The 20,558-nt window shown below is 43.1% G+C and overlaps 1 protein-coding gene across 2 annotated transcripts in view; it reads left to right on the top strand.

The window, feature by feature from the left end:
* Positions 1-20,558, top strand: part of LOC112113964 (ubiquinol-cytochrome-c reductase complex assembly factor 1) — a 90,752-nt gene that overhangs the window by 2,962 nt on the left and 67,232 nt on the right. The window contains exons 2-5 of one of the 2 annotated variants that reach the window (XM_024210448.1): positions 2,569-2,673; positions 3,647-3,751; positions 7,157-7,264; positions 9,900-9,972. In XM_024210448.1, the coding sequence (XP_024066216.1) occupies positions 2,569-2,673; positions 3,647-3,751; positions 7,157-7,264; positions 9,900-9,972 (391 nt within the window). Of the gene's footprint in view, positions 1-2,568; positions 2,674-3,643; positions 3,752-7,156; positions 7,265-9,899; positions 9,973-20,558 lie in introns of both variants that reach the window. The other variant, XM_024210447.1, reaches the window with a different exon arrangement.

Genomic DNA, 20,558 nt, shown 5'->3' with positions numbered 1-20,558 from the left:
GATTGTTCCTTCCTGAGTGGAGTACTTTACATTTGTCCTTATTGAATTTTATCCTATTTACTTCAGACCATTTCTCCAGTTTCTCCAGACCATTTTGAATTTTAATCCTATCCTTCAAAGAAAACTTGCAACCCCTCTCAGCTTGGTATCGTGGGTAAACTTTATAAGTGTACTCTCTATGCCATTATCTAAATCATTGATGAAGATATTGAACAGAACCAGACCCAGAACTGATCCCTGCGGGACCCCACTTGTTATGCCCTTCCGGCATGACTGAATCACTGATAATTACTCTCTGGGAATGGTTTTCCAACCAGTTTTGCACCCACCCTAGTTTGTTTATGAGAAGGTCATGTGAGACAGTTTCAAAAGCTTTACTAAAGTCAAGATATACTACATCTACTGCTTCCCCGCCATCCACAAGGGTAACAAGTTATCAGGTTGGTTTGACACGATTTGTTCTTGACAAATCCATGCTGACTGTTACTTGTACATATACTAGTAGTACATGTACTAATGATAAACATTTTAAAATCAGTAGCCCCAAGAATCCTAACAGAGTTGGCTGAGGACATCTCTGGCTAAGTGATGTTAATTTTTAAGAAATCTTGGAATGCCCAGGAAATTCTAGAGGTCTGTAAATGTGCTTATTTCATGCCAATATTCAAAAAGGGCAAGCGGGATGATCCAGATAACTATAGGCGAGTTAGCAAAATAATGGAAAACCTCATGCAGGATACAATCAATAGAGTAAAGTATGGGAATATAATTAGTGCCAGTCAACATGGTTTTGTGGCAAATAGATCGTTAAACAAGATCTCATTCTTTGAGATTACAAGTTTGACAATACAGGTAACTGGGTAGTTGTAATATACTTATACTTTTGTAAGGTGTTAGACTTATAAAGCACAACATTTTGATTAAAAAAAATAACCTATACAGTATCATTAGAGCACGCATTAAATGGATTAAGAACTGACTGATAGATCTCAAGAAATAGGTGTCAATGGGGAATCATCATCAAATGGGCATGCTTTTAGTGGGTTCTGCAGGGATCAGTATGAGGCCCAGTACTATTCAGCACTTTCATCAGTGATTGGAAGTAAATATAAAATCACTTCTGATAGAATTTGTGGATCTGAGAGATTGGTGGAGTGGTAAATAATGATGAGTACATGAAAATGTCACAGAGTTACCTGGGTCATTTGATAAGCTGTGCCTACTTAAACAAAATATTTTAATGCAGCCAAATACAAAGTTATACATCTAGGAAGGAGGGTTGTAGGCCATACGTATAGAATAGGGGACTGTATCAATCTGTTTTGCTTACCAAAAAGAAGGTGAAGAGGTGACCTGATTAGTGTATCAGTACCTTCACAGAGAGAAAATATTCTGTTCCAAAGGGCTCTTTAATCTGTCAGATAAAAGCATAAGAAAAAAAACAATGACTTTGCAGGTTAATAGTAAGTGCACCCAGACCCTGAGTCCCTTTGAAGCATTCCCTTGTAGTGTCTAGTTCCTTATCCACTGAACACTCACAGAAATACCAGGTCTGCTGTCCCCAAAGGAACAATTCACAGACCAACTTGTAAGATTCAGCTCAGGACCAGCACGTTATTTAACATCACAGCAGCACTGATAAACTTATTATTGTTTTCACTTTAAATATATATATCAGACTAGAGATTCAGGAGATAGTGAGTAAGGATATTGGAAACGTGGTTATGTATAAAACAAACAAATTAACCTCTTGTCTAAAGAAGTTTCTCACCCAAAATCATCTTTAGCGTTATCAGTCAAGGTTGGCTGACATCCCATTTTCATGAATGTAAATGCATTGCCCATTTACTTCCTTGGTGCTTTGCCTCCTATATATACCCCCACAGTTTATTGTCTGTACTCAGAGACAGGATAACAACCCATGGCTTGTTTTTCCTGTTTGCTGCTTCCCTGTTGACTTCACATTTCTTTGTTAACATTTGACTTTGTATGTAAATAGACATCCAATGTGTTAGTTTACAATGTTTAATTTACATCCCCAGAGAGAGAGGGACATTTCTTACCTCCTGTCTGGAGGAAAACTTGTTTTTCACCTCTGCTAGTGACCAACACCTTGATATAGACTTTACAAACATTTTCAGTGTATATATAAAACTCCTTCCATAGTATCTGCACGTACATTGAACAATATTAATGACCAGTTTGACACCAGCTTTCATTTTGAGACCTCACATGACATTTGTTGGTGAATCAGAATGTACATACCAGAATCAGTATATTTATGTAACCATCTTACCAGTTGGCATTACGGGGTTCTTAAGTCACAGTATGACTTCAAAACAGCATAGGGTATTCCTGTGTGAATTTGTTATGGATGACCATCAAGTAGATAGGAATAGCTGCCTTTGCATTGTTTTGATTTTCTTGGATGCCCACAACTAATAATTATAATGTAGCTGGAAATTCCAGCAGTCTTCTCTTTTTGCTGGTTTCCAGTAGAATATATGAATCCTGGGATGTTCCCCTTCACTGCTGGTTACTGTGTGCTTGCTGATCTCTCTATTCTAGAAGTGCCAGACTGGAATGCCTCAATGGATTACAGTATGCAGTGGATTAATACAATCAACCTTGCCACAAGCACAGTGGGACAGAATGCTCTATGGCACTCTTCAGGTAGGATATTTCGTTATTCTAAAGCATGTAAGAATTGGGGATTTGTGTAGGTCCTCACGTATGAAATAAAAGGTCACAGTCTTCTAGCACATGAGAGTGGCGGGGGATAGTTCTTGCCGGTGCTGCTACCTGAGCATCTAGAAAAAGGGATCTTGTAAAACTGAAATGAACGACCTGGCTGGGATGATTTAGTTGGGGTTAGTCCTGCTTTGAGCAGGGGGTTGGACTAGATGACCTATTGAGGTCTCTTCTAACCCTAATCTTCTATGATTCTATAATTAAGGGAGCTGAAATCTCAGACAGTTCTTCTGACTGTTTTTCCCCCAGCCCACAGTCATTATTTCTGTTCAAGCCCATGTCTGTTAGACACTGGATAAAAGGTGAACCACTTCAGCTAGATTAGATGGAGATATAAATCTGTCACGCAGGCCATGAAAACACCACAACCCATGTTTGTTTACTAATTGTGTTTCACATAAGAGCTAAATATGTGGAGCTTGGCTAAGCAGTAACTGGTTTAGGAGTGGGGCTGACCTGATTGTGTAACCTGGTGTATCATTTTTATAAGACTCCGATAACTATAGTATCAAATCACCAACCCATATAAAATGTCTTTGGCATTGGAAGGGTGTTAATGCCAAGGAGAGAGGAATTATTTACTGTTGTACAAGGAGGTATAACTAGGATTAATGGAACAAAAATCTGAGAGAAAATCTAGATTAAATTTCAGGACAAATTGTGTGACGTTAAGATGCATGAGACTGCCAGCCCTTCCATAGGATATTCAAAATATTACCAAATGTACAGTAGGGAACAAACCTTCACTGGACCCAGAGAGGTGGGCTTGATGACCTAATAGGTCTTTTTCATCTGTAAATTCTATGACTGTAAATTAGTGAATGTTTGAATGTAACACAATTTTAGTGCTTATTCCTCAACACTGTTCTCACTTCTCTTTTGTCACTTTAAGCAGAGGCATGAGACTGGCCAACCCCAGCTGAATAAAGTATGTGGTGGATTGATACAAACCAGTGGTGCAAGAACACAGCAAAGGAGAATGCTTCACAGCACTGATCAGGTTAGAATAGTTTGATACTATTGTTTATTATCAGAGGCTTCATTGTAGCAATCACTGTACAGAGACCTTTAACTTGTGACAGGATAACTTTGACAGCATTACTGGCCTAGTGGATGAGGAGAAGCAGTAGATGTGCTACATCTTGATTTTAGTAAGGCATTTAACACAGTCCCACATGACATTCTCATAAGCAAACTAGGGAAATGTGCTGTACAAGTCTGTCACATCTTACGCACATTTAACATGCGCAATTTCAGCTTTACGTGGTTGGCAAAAACAAAAACAAAAAAGAGAAAAATAACAATTTTAATACTGTACCTGTAGTGCAGGCGATTCCGCCCGCCATTACACTCAATGTAATTTTGACTGTACGCAATTTTCGCTTTACGCGCTGACTGCGGAACGTAACCCCAGCGTAAGATGCGACAGACCTGTAGATGAAATTACTATAAGGTGGGTGCAAAGACCGATAACTACTCTGAGTATGAGGTATGACGTGGCAGGTAATTGTCCTGCTCTACTCGGCACTGGTGAGGCCTCCGCTGGAGTACTGTGTCCAGTTCTGGGTGCCACACTTTAGGAAAGAGGTAAACAAATTAAAGAGAGTCCAGAAGAGAGCAACAAAAATGATAAAAGGTTTAGAAAACCTGTCCTATGAGGAAAGATTTTAAAAATTGGGCATGTTTAGTCTTGAGAAAAGAAGACTGAGGAGGGACCTGATAATATATTCAAATATGTTAAGGGCTGTTATAAAGAGGACAGTGATCAATTGTTCTCCATGTCCATTGAAGGTAGGACTAGAAATAATGGGCTTAATTGGCAGCAAGGGAAATTTTAGGTTAGCTATTAGGAAAAACTTTCTAACTATAAGGATAGTTAAGCTCTGGAGTAGGCTTTCAAAGGAGATTGTGGAATCTCCATCATTGGAGATTTTTAAGAACAGTTTGGACAAACACCTGTCAGGGATGGTCTAGGTTTACTTGGTCCTGCCTCAGAACAGGGGGGCTGGACTGGATGACTTCTTAAGGTCCCTTCTAGCCCTACGTTTACATGTTTCTATGTGATGATTTTTTTAAATAGTCCAGGGGATGAATTTACTCAATCGGAACATTAAATGTTATAGAGTAGACATTATCACAGACCAAGGCCAGTGATTTGAGAGCTGCAAGGTATCCCTCCAGGAGGCAGAGCACTAAGTGTCATGTTTCTTTCTCTCTCCCCAACTGGGTGATGGGGAGCTGCTGGGAAAGGTCCAACAAAAGGCCCTGTGAGGGATGGGGCTGAGATGGGAAGAGAAGTACTAATTGGGGGCAGATTCTTCCATGTCTCCTTCAGGAGAAAAGAGACAGAAGTGTTGCCCCCACTTTTAAAGAGGACAGGATGCTTCCCCTCTCTTTCTGGTGTGTGTGTGTGGGGGGCGTGGGGGGGAGAGATAATGGGAGGTATAGCAAATTTTGCTATTCACTAAATGTTTAATACTGTCATGCTAAATAGTAATAGTAACTAATGATGGTGTGCTGTGAACACAGCGTATCCTGCTGACCAGTATTGTTTTGTTTCCTTTTCTCCCCGCATCTTTACATCTACTGTGGCCTCTTGTCTTATACTTGGATTGTAACCTCATTGGGGCAGAATCCATCTCTGTTATGTTTTTGTTCAGTGCCTAGCACAGTGGGTCCTTGTCTTTGGTGATAGCCTCTAGGTATTACCATAATGCAAATAATAACTCTGGTGGTCCTTGCTCCACAGAGCTTGCAGGCTAAGAAAACGACAGCATACAACAGGTGCACAAGATATAAGAAGGGGAGCGGGTTGGGAGAACGAAGGAACAATAAAATTCACATACAATGCCTGACAACAATCCCAGCTTGCTACTGGCATAGGCTTAGTCAGATGGCAATGGTTTGTAGGCATTATGGCAGAGCTACATTCTAAAGAGAGATTTGAAAGAGAACAAAGTAGTGGCTGTACAGATTTTTACAGTGTCTTTCCCCAGTGTAAGGGAAAGGCAGTATGAAAGAAAGCATGGAGGCATATGTGGGAGAAATGGAGTAGCAGTCAAGACAGGCATCATGTCCTGAACAAATTTTCCTGGTAGTGAAGTTCGGCTTACTGGCCTGTAATTGCCTGGATTGCCGCTGGAGCCTTTTAAAAATATTGGCATCACCTTAGCTACCCTCCAGTCATCTGATACAGAAGCTGATTTAAATGATAGGTTACATACCACAGTTAGTAGTTCTCGCCGCTGCTGATCATTCCAGGTCTTTCTCGCCAATCCATGCTGGTTTCCTGAACCCAGAGATGACGCTGCATGCTGTAAACCTGCTCTAGGAACTGGTCTTTTACTATCGGTTGCTCTTTTTCTTTGTCTGCTTCCTGGTTCCACTGCTGTAGAAGACCTCCTGCTGCTGGAGGAGCTGCTGTTGCTGCCACATCATCTGCTCAGTGGTGTGGCTGATGAATGCATCTGACTTTGAGTGCTGAAATATAGCCCAGGCAGCCTATGCATATTCAAGGTTGTCAGTATAGCAGCACAGGGCATTAAGAAGTATGGGAATAAACAGGAAGAACTAGAAGTACTAGTGAATAATCATGGCTGTGACAGAGTTGGCATCATAGAGACTTGGTGGGATAATACATGTGACTGGAATATTGGTATAGAAGGGTACAGCATATGCAAGCAGATTTCTGAACTATACCTATTAGAAATGGTGACATAAAACAAAAATTTAAAAAGGTGCAAATTTTTATCAGAAAAATTAATCACTGGAACATCTTATCAAGGTATATGATGGATTGTCCATCAATTGATGTATTTAAATGAAGATTGGATGTCCTTCTAAAAATACACTGTAGCTCCACCACAATTTATAAGCTTGATACAGAAATTATTGGGTAAAATTCTATTATCTGTGCAATAGAGGAGGTCAGACTATAAGATCATTAAAGGTCCCTTCTTCCTTAACATATATGAATATGTATACATAAGGTAACCAAATTCACATTGCAAGAATGTTAATTCTGTCATTTTTTAACTTTTGAGTAATTGTCTTTCAGTTCTTCTAATGTGATTTAGTGTATCTATGTCTGGGCAATCTTTAATGTTTTACAGTTCGACTTTAATTTATTGGTTAGGCCCCCAATAAAGTAGGCTGGAGGTGTGTATACAGATTCTTATCACTCTAAATAAAGTGAATCAGTGAGTAATCGGTGTATAGGTGTAGTGTGTTCTCAGGAGTCCTGGTATGTCAGTTTTGTGCACTGCATTATTTATAAAGACAACTTACAACGGAAGTTAAAATTTCCAATTTATTTTTTATTTGTCTAAAATGATTAGATTGAATTGCTGGGATAAGGACATGTGGTTCTGTGTCTTATTTGATTTTACCTTGTTTTACCTTACAGTTTCTTGCTGCAAAAGATTCTCTGCAGCCATCTGAAGAGAAAGTGGGTGCCTTCACAAAGATAATAGAAGCAATGGGATTCACAGGACCACTGAAATATAACAAATGGGTAACGCAATTATTTTGGTAGTCTTAATATTTTCCTGTAGTTGGTTACTTTACATCTGTTTTGAGAACTAGGTTCTTTGTGACATGGGAGGGATATTTATGTGCACAGTCACATTCATATTACCCATATAAAGTCCTCTCACACAATATGGAGAATAATAGCCCAAGGCTTTAACCTGCCTTGATTTATGCACAAGACCTCCATTGACACAAGTAGGAGTTTTATTATTTTGGTGTGTAAATGAGTGAAGGCCACTTGGATTCCCAAAAACTTATTTCCTCACTTTATTCATCCATCAAAGTTTCCACATCACAGTTACCCTCCAGCAATGGAAGCTGGCAGCAATTCCCTTTGGGAGCTTGTGAACACCACTCCCAAGTTGTCCAGAGGGTTTTGTTGAAGAGCGTTGCATGTTGCTTCCTCTCTTGGTCCCAACAAAGGCTGACCACACTGCCTCTGCTTTGTTACCACTTTCTTTTGGTTCAGGGACTTGAGCTTACAGAGAGGATGGGTTTTATGGTTATGAGTCTAGATTGGGACTCTAGAGACCTGGGTTCATTTCCTGGGTTTGCCACAGACTCCTTGTATGACCTTGGGTAAGTCACTTAATCTCTTTCTGTTTCCCACCTGTAAAATTTCATCCACCCTTTGCCTTCCTTATTTAGACTGTACACTCAGACTCTTGTTGGGGTCTCTAGGTGCTAGGAGGATAGCAATAAAATGAAAATAAGAATTTGAGTGCTGAGCATCACATGACAATTCTTGAGCTAATCTTACATTGATTTGAAATCTGGGTTTAGTTTGTGTGTAACTCAACTTCCCTTGTATAGAGTGACTGAATTGTGTCCACCTTTAAAGATCTAAATGTGGGTATCTGACCTTCTTGAGTGGTTACTGGTGTCTGTGTGTGTTTGGGGTAATGCATTTTATTTAGAGAGGCTTGTTTCTTTTCGGTTATTCTTCAAGAGTATATATGTTCTGCTCAGTTCTTTCCAGATAACACACTGAATTAATAAAAAATGAGAATGTTCCAATAACTGGCAGTTAACATTACGTATGGCAAATGCTGGAGATCGCTGCTATAGATTTCCAGTGTCATCCTGGATCAAATCACTTAATATTTGTGCCTCAGTTTTTTCAATCCCTAAAATAGTGATTATGCCACTCTGTCTCACAGGGATGTTGTGAGGATAATTTCATTAATGTCTGTAATATCTTCAGGTACTATGGTGAAAAGAGTAATTGAAAAGACTATAAATAAAACAAAGGAAAATGGATTATATATTTAATGGAGGATTATAAAGACAGGATGAAAATTGATTATGGGACGGGGTCCATATTAACAATATGGGTTTCAGTCATTGTGCAGTGGTTACAATACATCAGAACAAAATTTCCATAAATCTTAATTTAAATAATTTTGCATTGATAATCTCTCATTGTATTGATGTTGTCACAAAGTCTGAACTCAAGTGGATTGCATTTTCTATTGTAAATTGTAATTGTTATGGCATGTAAGAGTTTAGGCATAATTCTGATTGAGAGCTTTGGATGTCAAAAACTTCCATTTTTCTGGCAGAACTTCAGGACTACTGAATGAGGAGAACAATTGTGCCTTAAAGCTGTTCTCCTCCTTTGGAAATTATTTCCCTAGTGTCCTTGTAGTCAGATCAGACTTAATTTACCTTTTGGTATTTTGAAGTGCTGTCTTAAAATGCAGAGTGCACATTCTGATTAGGTGGTCTACTAGTACAGTGGGTTCATGGTTCACCTATGGGGTGGGTTCACCTAAAATGGTGGGTTCATTGTTCCCTAGCAGTCCCAAAGGCAGGTGGATGGAGAGTGCTGTGAATTCTCTACTTCTCCCAGTCCCTTCCCAAAGGTGAGTGGAAGGGAGCAGTTAAGAGTTTTCCTCTTCTGTCTCTGATTTGTATATAGACAGTCCTCGGACTTATGACACAATTGGTTCCTTACAATTGTGTCGTAAGTCGGAACTCGGAACCACAATCTACTCCATTGCGGGACCGAGTGTCGTAAACTCGAAACCTATAGTCATAAGTCGAATCCGGGTGTCAATGTAGAAGCGTCGTAAGTGCCGTTCCTCGTAACTTAAACGTGAAGTCGAGGCCTGCCTGTATCCTATTTTTAGAAAATGTAATGAACAGGCTAATGTTGCACTAGAAGGCAGTAAACAAGACTACCAAGTCTTGGGGCACGTTAAATCTATATGACCAAGGTCTTTGTCTGAGATTCTCTTTTAGCACCTTAAACATGCTTGTTTTATGAGTATATTTGAAGCTAAAAAGAGAAATTTTGATGAGTTTTTGGCACATCAATGGTTTATTTTTTAAAATATTTAAAAAGTGACTTGTGCAAAATTAATCTCAGAATAGTATAAATCAACATTAAGAGATATAGGAGGAAATCAAAAAGACAAAACAGACCCATCTTCACATGTTTCTTTTTTAAATGCCTTGGGATGGCTTTAAGGAGGGGCATTAAAATGAGTGTCTAATCCAACATATGAATACACGGATCTGATCATAGAAGAACACTGTGTACGCTTGTGTAACTTATCCAGACTTCATGGCGACCTTTTGGTGGGTACTACAGGTGTTGTTTTCTCTCTCTCTAGAAGATTAAGATAGCGGCTCTGCGCATGTACACTTGCTGTGTGGAGAGAACTGACTACGAGGAATTCTTTCACAGTAAGTTATTGGTCTCTAGGATACTAGAACCTGGAGTGTGCCCCAGATGAGGTCGGGGCTGGCTAGAACCTGGGCTACCCAGTGCCTGTGACAGGTTGGTCTGGCTGGAAACCAAACGCATTCCTCCGTGTAGTGGGTGCAGGGCTGAATAGAACTTGGGCATATTGTGCCTCTCCCCTAACTGTCCTGCCATAACAGAGGTACTCCATGCCCCCCCATGAGGCTGGGTCAGACTATAGAAACTGAATTTGCTGCTACTATCTCATTCTCCCTACACCTTCTGCACTGTGGGCAGAAATGGTTAGAATTCCAAGATGTGGCCAGACAGAACCCAGAGTGATCCACCCATGAGGGCTGTCTACAACCTGAAGATGTCCCTCCCCTGTGGCCAAGGTAGGGCAGGCTAGAATCTATATTCCCTGCCTTTCCATATTTGTGTTATAGCTGGCTGGCTATAGCATGACCCTGGCACTCTACCCATTCCAGCCCTGTGTCATCATAGAATATTAGGGTTGGAAGGGACCTCAGGAGGTCATCTAGTCAACCCCCCTGCTCAAAGCAGGACCAATCCCCAGACAGATTTTTGCCCCAGATCCCTAAATGGCCCCCTCAAGGATTGAACTCACAACCCTGGGTTTAGCAGACCAATGCTCAAACCACAGAGCTATCCCTCCGCCTAGGGCCATCTGGAGCCTGAATGCGCGCGCACACATGCACGCACGCAACCCCACCCCCTGACCTCTTGTCAAGGGCAGGGCCACCTAGAACCCGGAGAGACACTCCTCTCCTTTCCACATTTCAGGAGCATGGCTGGCTAGAACATAAACAGGCTTTGCATCCTACCCTCCCATACCCTGTCTTGGCACATAGGTTTAGAACTGGGACAAGCCCCTGGATAGAGGGGAAGGTCTTACTAGAACAGGAACACCCTTTTCCCTTGATGTATGGGAGTGGCTTGGACTGGGATGACCGTTCTCCACTGTTGTGGGAGTGGGACAGCTAGATCCTGGAGACACAACTCCCTTTCTCCAGCCGCACAACAGGGCTGGCTGTTTGTCAGTGTGGGAAGCATGGTATTTTTTTCATGCTTATTTGAATTGTCGAAAAACCTGATGGGAATTGCATATGAATTTCCTAAGAACTAAGATTCACCATTAGCTCTGAAAACTTGGGACCTTTTCCTTTATGCACAAACATTCTCTTGGCTAAATTCTCTTTAGTTTTGGTATTTTATGTGCTCATGACAAGGGTTTTCCTTTTAATTTTTAATTGGGTCTCTGGCTCTATTTAGCAGAACATTCACTTAGAAAATTTTTACGGTGATGATAGTGGGTAAAATTTAGAAAAAAATTCAACACTTACTAATATTAATATTAATAAGTGAAGACCTCTGTACCTTTCATCACAATGTAATTTTGACAGGTTTCCATGCCCTCTTCTATGTCCTGCTCCTGTCTCAATTTTGAACAGGTACACTTTTAGCATGGCAGCCATTTTGAATTTAATTTTAACTGGGGAGCATTAGGACTAAATGTATAAATGGTGTTTGTGCGGGTTTTTTTTTTTTTTACATTAAGGTCATTTTAAGGTATTTTTAAATAAGCTACAGCATAAATAAGCATTAAGCCCTTTTAAAATAATTTATAAAACAGAGGATTATCAGAAAGTAAGAGTTAGTTACATGGACAGGAAAAAAGGCAGAAAGAGAAAATAAAGGGGATTAAACAAGACAAAATGAGAGAGTTTTAAAACAGCAAGAAAGGAAAAAAAGCCTCCTAGCCTGTTACAAGTCAGATGGCAGAAAGAGAGAAAATAAAGCAGAGTAAACAAGACGCAAAGTGATAGAGGGTTTTAAAATAGCAAGTAAGGAAAAAAGCCTCTCACTGGTCGAATAGCAGAGAGAGAAATTAAAGTGGATTATCACAGAGAGAGCAAGCTTTAAAATAGAAATAGAAAAGCATCTGACCCCAATGGCTGTCACTAGTTAAATACCAGCAATTCCGGGACAATCAGACTTGGACAAGCCACACCTCTTCGCTGAGCCAATCAGAAGATATTCTTTAGACACATCATAGAATATTAAAATGAATTCATTTTCCTGAACCAGTGAGAAGTTTGTCTAAAGCCATTGCCTTTTAGGGATTTGTGCTAGGAGTCTTGATTTTCCTAACTCACTATGAATGCAGCAGTTTTTTTAGTAAGGATGTATCATAGCTGAAGCAATATGCCCCTTCCTGCAATAAAAGAACTTTTTAAATTCTAGAATTAGAACTGAAACGTCATACCCCTATTAGAGAGATTTCAGTAATATTTTCTTTTAAAAAAAGAATGAGATGAAAAATGCAGATTTTTGTGTTAGGGATATTGTGTAGAAAGACCCCAGACTTTTTAAAAAATTGTGCTTTTAAAAGTTTGCCTAAATGAATTGCCCACTGTGCAAAAGCAACCCCAACCAAAAACTGTTCCAAAGACTTATTACTGTATATAAAACACACAGTCTAATTTAGGGTATGTCTACACTACGAGAGTAGTTCGATTTTAGTTAAATCGAATATGTGCAATCGATATTAGAAAGTCGAACGTGTGTGTCCACACTAAGGACAGTAATTCGACTTTGTCAGTCCACACTACCAGGGAAAGCGTCGACATTGGAAGCAGTGCACTGTGGGCAGCTATCCCACAGTTCCCGCAGTCCCTGCTGCCCATTGGAATTCTGGGTCGAGCCCCCAATGCCTTCTGGGGGAAAAAAATGTCTCGAGGGTGCTTTTGGGTAACTGTCGTCATCCAATCGTCACTCCCGCCCTCCCTCCCTCCTTAAAAGCACCGGCGGGAAATCAGTTCGCGCACTTTTCTGGTCAGTGACAGCGCGGACGCCACAGCACCGCGAGCATGGAGCCCGCTGCGACCATCGCTGCAGTTGTGGCCGTTGTCAACGCCTCGCAGCTCATCATCCACCTTTCACAGAGGCAGATAGAGAGAAATCAGGCGAGGAGGCTACGGCAGCGGAGTGAGGACCTGAACTCCGAGAGTAGCACACGCCTGTCAGAAACCACGACACCCAGCGCCGAGGACATCACGTTTGCAATGGGGCATGTGGATTTTGTTGAACGGCGATTCTGGGCCCGGGAAACAAGCACGGACTGGTGGGACCGCATAGTGCTTCAGGTCTGGGATGAATCCCAGTGGCTGCGAAACTTTCGCATGCGGAAGGGGACTTTCCTGGAACTTTGTGAGTTGCTGTCCTCTGCCCTGAAGCGCAAGGACACCCGCATGCGAGCAGCCCTGACTGTCCAGAAGCGAGTGGCCATAGCCCTCTGGAAGCTTGCAACGCCGGACAGCTACCGGTCAGTCGCGAACCACTTTGGCGTGGGCAAATCTACCGTGGGGGTTGTTGTCCTGCAAGTAGCCAAGGCAATCGTGAAGGTACTGCTGTCAAAGGTAGTGACCCTGGGAAACGCGCAGGCCATCATAGATGGCTTCGCCGCGATGGGATTCCCAAACTGCGGTGGGGCTATAGATGGGACTCACATCCCTATCCTGGGACCGGGCCACCAGGCCAGCCAGTACATCAACAGAAAGGGGTACTTTTCAATGGTGCTGCAAGCACTGGTGGACCACAGGGGACGTTTTACCAACATCAACGTCGGATGGCCGGGCAAGGTTCATGACGCTCGGGTTTTCAGGAACTCTGGTCTGTTTAGACGGCTGCAGGAAGGTATTTACTTCCCGGACCACAAGATAACTGTTGGGGATGTGGAGATGCCTACAGTGATCCTCGGGGACCCAGCCTACCCGCTAATGCCCTGGCTCATGAAGCCCTATACTGGCGCCCTGGACAGTGAAAAAGAACTCTTCAACTACCGGCTGAGCAAGTGCAGAATGGTGGTGGAGTGTGCTTTTGGCCGTCTCAAGGGGAGATGGAGAAGCTTACTGACTCGCTGTGATCTCAGCGAAACCAATATCCCCATCGTTATAGCAGCTTGCTGCGTGCTCCACAATCTCTGTGAGAGCAAGGGGGAGACCTTTATGGCAGGGTGGGAGGTTGAGGCAAATAGCCTGGCTGCTGATTACGCCCAGCCAGACAGCCAGGCGATTAGAAGATCCCAGCGGGACGCACTGTGCATCCGGGAGGCTTTGAAAGCCCGTTTCAAGACTGAGCAGGGTACCCAGTGACTTTTAAGTTTGTGGACACAGAAGCTGAACTTGCCCCCGTTTCTTTACCCAGTTATCCCCTTCACCCCCTTCCCAAAAAATAAAATCTGTTCTGTTTTGCTAATGAACACCGTTGTCTTCATTACTGTTTTCGCGGGAATGTTTTAAACCTGGGTTTAGTGTTGTGATGCTAATGATGTTTCTAAACTGCCCTCCCCCGCCACAAAGTCACAGAGCAACCCCCCCCCCCCCCCCCACCACATGAAAGCCACCTCCCAGACTGACCAGGGTAACTAGTCACTGCACTGTGTATGTGCCCTGCTTCTGGGCCTGCCCCCTGCTAAAGGTGACTGTCCTGTCTAATTACCAAGCCCCTTCCCCCCCCTTCAGACAGACTCTCCTCCAAAAGAAGAGGATGGAAACAGTAATGAACAGAAACGTATTTTTTATTAACAACCACACATGGAACGGGGGGGTGAAACTTGGACGGGGTCTTGTGTGAGGCGGGTAGGAAAGGACTTTTCAGATTTTGGGGAATGAGAGCCTTCTAGTGCTATAGCAGTCCGCTGGGGTGGAGTGAAAGTTTTCACGGCCCCTGCCGCCCCTCCGTGTTTGGACTTTGGGTGAGGGGGGTATGGGACTTGGTGGCGGGGCAGGGCGGTTAGAGAGAGACTGCAGCGGGGCTCTCTCCTCCTGCCTCCGGTCCTGCAGAACATCCACAAGGCGGCGGAGCGTGTCCGTTTGCTTCCTCATTAGTCCAAGCAGCGTTTGAGTCGCCTGCTGGTCCTCCTGTCGCCACCTCTCCTCCCGTTCCATGTTTGCCCGGTGCATTTGGGACAAGTTCTCCCTCCACTGTGTCTGCTGGTCTGCCTGGGTTCGGGAACATCCTATTAGTTCAGCAAACATGTCTTCCCGTGTCCTCTTCTTCCTCCTCCTAATGTGCGCTAGCCTCTGGGCAGATGTGGCTGTGGGAATTGGAAAAAGGGAGTGAATTCCTGAGACAGATCAATGTATCTGTGAACAGAGAACATAGTCTTTCTCTGTGAACAAGACCATGCAGAGCACCTATCACACGCGCACTGAGGACAAGGTCGAATTTTCGGCCCTCGCCTACAGTGCCTGCGGTCTTGCTGTGGCGAGCTGAGGAGCGGGGCAGGACACCGGACTTTGTCTAGCTGGCAAACATGGTAAGCCGTAGACTTGTGGCTGCTTAAAACTTTAAGAGTGGCACTGGCCTCCTTTCACATAGAAAGCAATGCGAGTCTCTGCTGGCAGCAATCCTGCAAGCATGAACTCTGCCCCTGTCCCAGCCCCTCGCGGCTGTAAACCGCGTGGCTGTAAACCGGCGGTTGCAGTTCTGTAAAGGAACGGGCAAGCAGTCCCAATACTAACTTTCCCCTACCTAATTCAAAGCAGGACATCATGCCAGACATCACCCTCCTGAGGGTCTCGGAGAGCCAGAAGGAGAGGATGCTTCGGGACAGCCTGCAGAAACCGGGGCCATTTGCTGCTATGCTGTGCAAGGCCATGATCCCCGAATACCTGCTGGCGTTGTGGCAGGGAAACGTTTCTTACCACGGGGGGCCTAATAAGCTCTCCCTGCCAAGGAACCTGATAATTAGGCTGGAAAGACACCTGCAGGAGGCCTATGAGGAGTTCTCCCCGGAGGATCTCGCCTCTATCCCCGGACACATCGACCAGTTTTTGGGTTAGGTGCCCTTGGAGGGACAAAAGAGTGGAGCGTCTTGGGCAGTGTAATCATGAAGCGGACATTGTTGAATTTTCTTAAAATGGTTCGGACTATACATTGAAGCGGCCAAAGACACAATAATCATGATACCCTTTGTTCAGATTCCCGTTTTGTTGCACTTTCCTGTTTACATGTTTAGAAGCACTTTACCCATTGTTAATATTTTAAATCTTCCTGTTCTGTTATAAATAAAGTTTACATACTTGAAAGCACTTTAGCTATTGTTAATATTTAAAATATGCAAGTTCTGTTATAAATAAATGTTAAGATATTTAAAACACTTACTGCTTGATCCTTCCCCTGAATCTGTGTCTGGGGTAACGGCGGGGGACGGTTGGTAGGGGATCTCTGTGAGGGTGATGAAGAGCTCCTGGCTGTCGGGGAAATCAGCGTGGTAAGCGCTGTCGACTGCATCGTCCTCTTCATCTCCTTCCTCATCTTCCCCGTCAGCTAACATGTCGGAGGAACCGGCCGCGGACAATATCCCATCCTCAGAGTCCACGGTCACTGGTGGGGTAGTGGTGGCGGCCGCACCTAGGATAGAATGCAGTGCCTCGTAGAAACGGGATGTGTGGGGCTGGGATCCGGAGCGTCCGTTTGCCTCTTTGGTCTTCTGGTAGCCTTGTCTCAGCTCCTTGATTTTCACGCGGCACTGCGTTGCATCCCGGCTGTATCCTCTCTCTGCCATGGCTTTAGAGATCTTCTCGTAGATCTTTGCATTCCGTCTTTTGGAGCGCAGCTCGGCAAGCACGGACTCATCTCCCCACACAGCGATGAGATCCAAGACTTCCCGATCAGTCCATGCTGGGGCCCTCTTTCTAGTCTGGGATTGCACGGCCATCTCTGCTGGAGAGCTCTGCATCGTTGCCACTGCTGCTGAGCTCGCCACGGTGTCCAAACAGAAACTGCGATTCAAACTGCCCAGACAGGAAAAGGAATTCAAATTTTCCCGGGGTGTGGCTGGTCAGAGCATCCGAGCTCGGACTGCTGTCCAGAGCGTCAACAGAGTGTTGCACTGTGGGATAGCTCCCGGAGCTATTAGCATCGATTTCCATCCACACCTAGCCTAATTCGACATGGCCATGTCGAATTTAGCGCTACTCCCCTCGTTGGGGAGGATTACAGAAATCGATTTAAAGAGAGCTCTATGTCGAACTAAATGGCCTCGTGGTGTGGACGGGTGCAGGGTTAAGTCGATGTAACGGCACTAAAGTCGACATAAACGCCTAGTGTAGACCAGGCCTTAGAGAGGCTAGTTTAAATAGGGTGACCAGATAGGAAGTGTGAAAAATCAGGACGGGTTGGGGGGTAATAGGTGCCTGTATAAAACAAAATCCCAAATATCGGGACTGTCCCTATAAAATCAGGACATCTGGTCATCCTAAGTTTAAATGAATTTGTGCGAGTTGCTAACCCTTTACCAGAGATAAGAATGCTATTTCTTCCTGACTTAAAAAAAAAAAAAATGTAAATTCTGTTCAACATAATCACGCCAAGTACCGTTTTACAAATAAACTTTTAAAAGATTAGCATAAAAAGCAGGGCATTAATAAGTGCTTTGTAGCACATACTTCTAAAGGTAATGGGAAAAAACGGCATTGTTAAATGTAAGTGAAGCAGCTTTGTAGATGTCTCACACACATTTTTAAAGGGAAAATAACCAAAATCCATGTCTTAAGGATATTTGTAGAGGGGTAGTGAAATAAAAATGATGTTTTACACAGGCTTATCATTTGTATATTGTGGAGAAACCCTTTGTGAGGGCTACTTTTTCCTTTTGCTAAAGAATTGTGTAACTTCAATAAGGAGGTGTTGTGGAATATCTGAAGAAATGTCCCTCCTTTCTGCTAAAAAACTAACAATTGCAAAAAGAGTATTTTTAATAATAGGATTAAAATTTCTGTAATATCAGTTTACAGCAGAGGTGGGCAAACTATTGCCCGCAGGACCCTCCTAGTCTGGGAGGCTAGCCCCAGGCCCCTCCCCCGCAGCCTCAGCTCACTGCGCCACTGGTGCAATGCTCTGGGCGGCGGGGCTGCGAGCTCCTGGGGCAGCGCAGCTGCAGAGTCAGGCCTCACCCAGTGCTCTGTGCTGCGTGGTGGCGTGGCTGGCTCCAGCTGGGCTGCGCGGCTGTAGTGCCGCCAGCCACCGGTGCTCCAGGCAGTGCAGTAAGGGGGCAGGGGGCGGGGAGGTTGGATAGAGGGCAGGGGAGTTCGGGGGTGGTGGTCAGGGGGCAGGGGTGTGGATAGGGGGTGGGGCGGGGAATGGGGGGTTGAATGGGGGAAAGGGTCCCGGGGGGGCAGTCAGGGGGGGGGGGTGGGTGGGGCGGGGGGGGGAGGGGGGCCGGGGGGGGGGGAACGGGGGGGGGGGGATGATAGGGGGCCACACCTGGCTATTTGGGGAGGCACAGCCTCCCCTAACCGGCCCTCCATACAATTTCCGAAACCCGATGCGGCCCTCAGGCCAAAAAGTTTGCCCGCCCCGGTTTACAGGATATTTGTAAAATGAAGGTTTTTGGGGGTAGTATAATATCACTTACATTTGCAGATAAAATATAAAAGTTTTTAAAAAAGACAAGCTGTAGCTTTGTAATTGCATAAAGGAGGGAGATAAGGATTATTCCTATCTTAAGAAACATATCCCCTCCTCCTTTTGTCTAAAACAACTGTCTTTTGCAGCAATTTTTTTTAATCACAGGATTAAAATTAAATACAATGAGAATTGAAATCAAGTGTTAGTATAGATTTTAATGACAAATTTTAAAAAGGCTTGACTGGTTCATTGCTTTTGTGTTCATTAATTCTGCACTGGATCCCAGCATTACACTATGTCCAGCAAGGAAATGCATCAAGTTTTTCACCTTGTTTATGGCTTTCTAGCAAGACCAGTGTGGCTGGATATTTGCCTTTTCAGGGCAATGCAGATCACAGTCAAAGTAAATCTACAGCTTCTTAGGATACAGTTACAATTTCTGTCAGTTTTCACACACACAGAACCATTAACTACTTATTTAACTTCGAGTACCTATTTATCACATAATTTGTTGTGGTTTGGGTTTTAATTCTGTAAGAGAACTGACTCAGGAAAGTTTGAGAGATAAAAATAATGCAAAACTAAGTGTGCAACAGCCCCTGTTCTTCTATTCCCTTAAACAGAAATTCCTCCGTATTTAGGGAGGAAGACCAATGGACTTTTGACGTGCTAGCCCTAAACTATTGGCTAAGAAGGTTTTGTGTAAGTATTGTATATAAAAGGATAAGAATAGACCTGTTGATTAAAGATGGAAGTGCCTTGAAGCATGCCTCACAAACACCATCAGTCAAGCAGTTCATGAAGAGACATTGTATGAGCGTAGTTGAAGGACTTGAACACACATCCCAGTGACACAAATGATGTTTGAGACATGGCATGGGAGTAGAGCAACAGAGATAGCTGCTGCTGAACAATGTGGGCACAGGGACAATGTGGAGGAGAAGCATGAGGCAAGACCACTGATCCAAGTTTTGTTTGAGACTGGACCCCAGACAGGAGACCCCTGGAGATTCAAATAGTGGGTTGTACAGAGATGAGTCATAGGTATGCTGCATGTAAGAATGGTTAGGTGCTTGGAGGGGACCTGGCCACGGTAGCTTAGTTGGCTAGAGCCTTTTGGATTGAGACCATACAGAGGCAATGTTCTTTGAAACTGCAAACTGAAGAGGTCTCTTCACACACAAAATAAAATGTTTTAAAAGTACATTATTAAAAAAGTACATTGATACTTTAAAATTTTCAGCAGTTGAACATTGGTTTTTCAGATACCTTGGAGAATCTGGACACTGACAGCTTCAAAGGACCAAATGGATTGGGCCTGATCTGATCTTATCCAGACCCAAACAAGATGCTCAATAGGATGTCGAAAGAGAAGGGAATGTTTATTCAATAGGCATGTACTAGCTAACATTGAGGAAGAAATATGGTATCGAGCCTGTAATCCTAAAATCATTATGCAAGCAATTGTACAAGTTGATGTCAGGGAATCATCAAGCACTGTCTGAAAGAGAAGCAATTTAAGCACTGCCCAGGGGCTGTCGTAGAACCCCCAGCTAGGGGAGTCATGACTGTGTGAACTGGACTGTAGATGATGTGAACTATAAAATCAAGAGAACAGTAGTAGTAATCTTACGTAGAAATGTCAGTGTTTCTTCAACTGTGTCCAGATTTTTCTCTACTTATATATCTCAATTTCTCAAAAAATGGTATTGAAAATTAATCCATACAAGGGTTCCAAAAACTAGTTTTTACATTAAAAAAAACAACCTGCATTTGACGATTTTGACGAATACCCTATTATAAAACACGCTAACACATTTTAATTTACAAATAGTATAGTTAATTTTGTAAAACTTTTTCATTAATCCTTTGTTAAAACAATTGCTTGAGCAAAAGAATGTCATTACATGACAAAGTTTTGCAATTTTCTCAGATCCTTTAAATTATAATGCACACATTTGTGTATGAAATTCTGCTATTCATTTGTTTAAAGAAAAAATTACTGAAAATTCTCTAACTGGATTAAAACTAAAGGATGCCTCTGTATTACAAAATGATGCATTAACTGTGTTCTTAATGTCATGTTTAGATCCAATATGAAAACATGCTACTATAGCTTTATTTCTAATTAAAGTTCTTTTGTTGCAGGGGT

This window comes from Terrapene carolina, unplaced genomic scaffold (assembly GCF_002925995.2).
Source record: "Terrapene carolina triunguis isolate 2854851 unplaced genomic scaffold, T_m_triunguis-2.0 Scaffold233, whole genome shotgun sequence".
NCBI lineage: Eukaryota > Metazoa > Chordata > Testudines > Emydidae > Terrapene > Terrapene triunguis.
The sequence above is the reverse complement of the archived record's forward strand: the minus strand, read 5'-3'. Positions and strand labels throughout refer to the sequence as shown.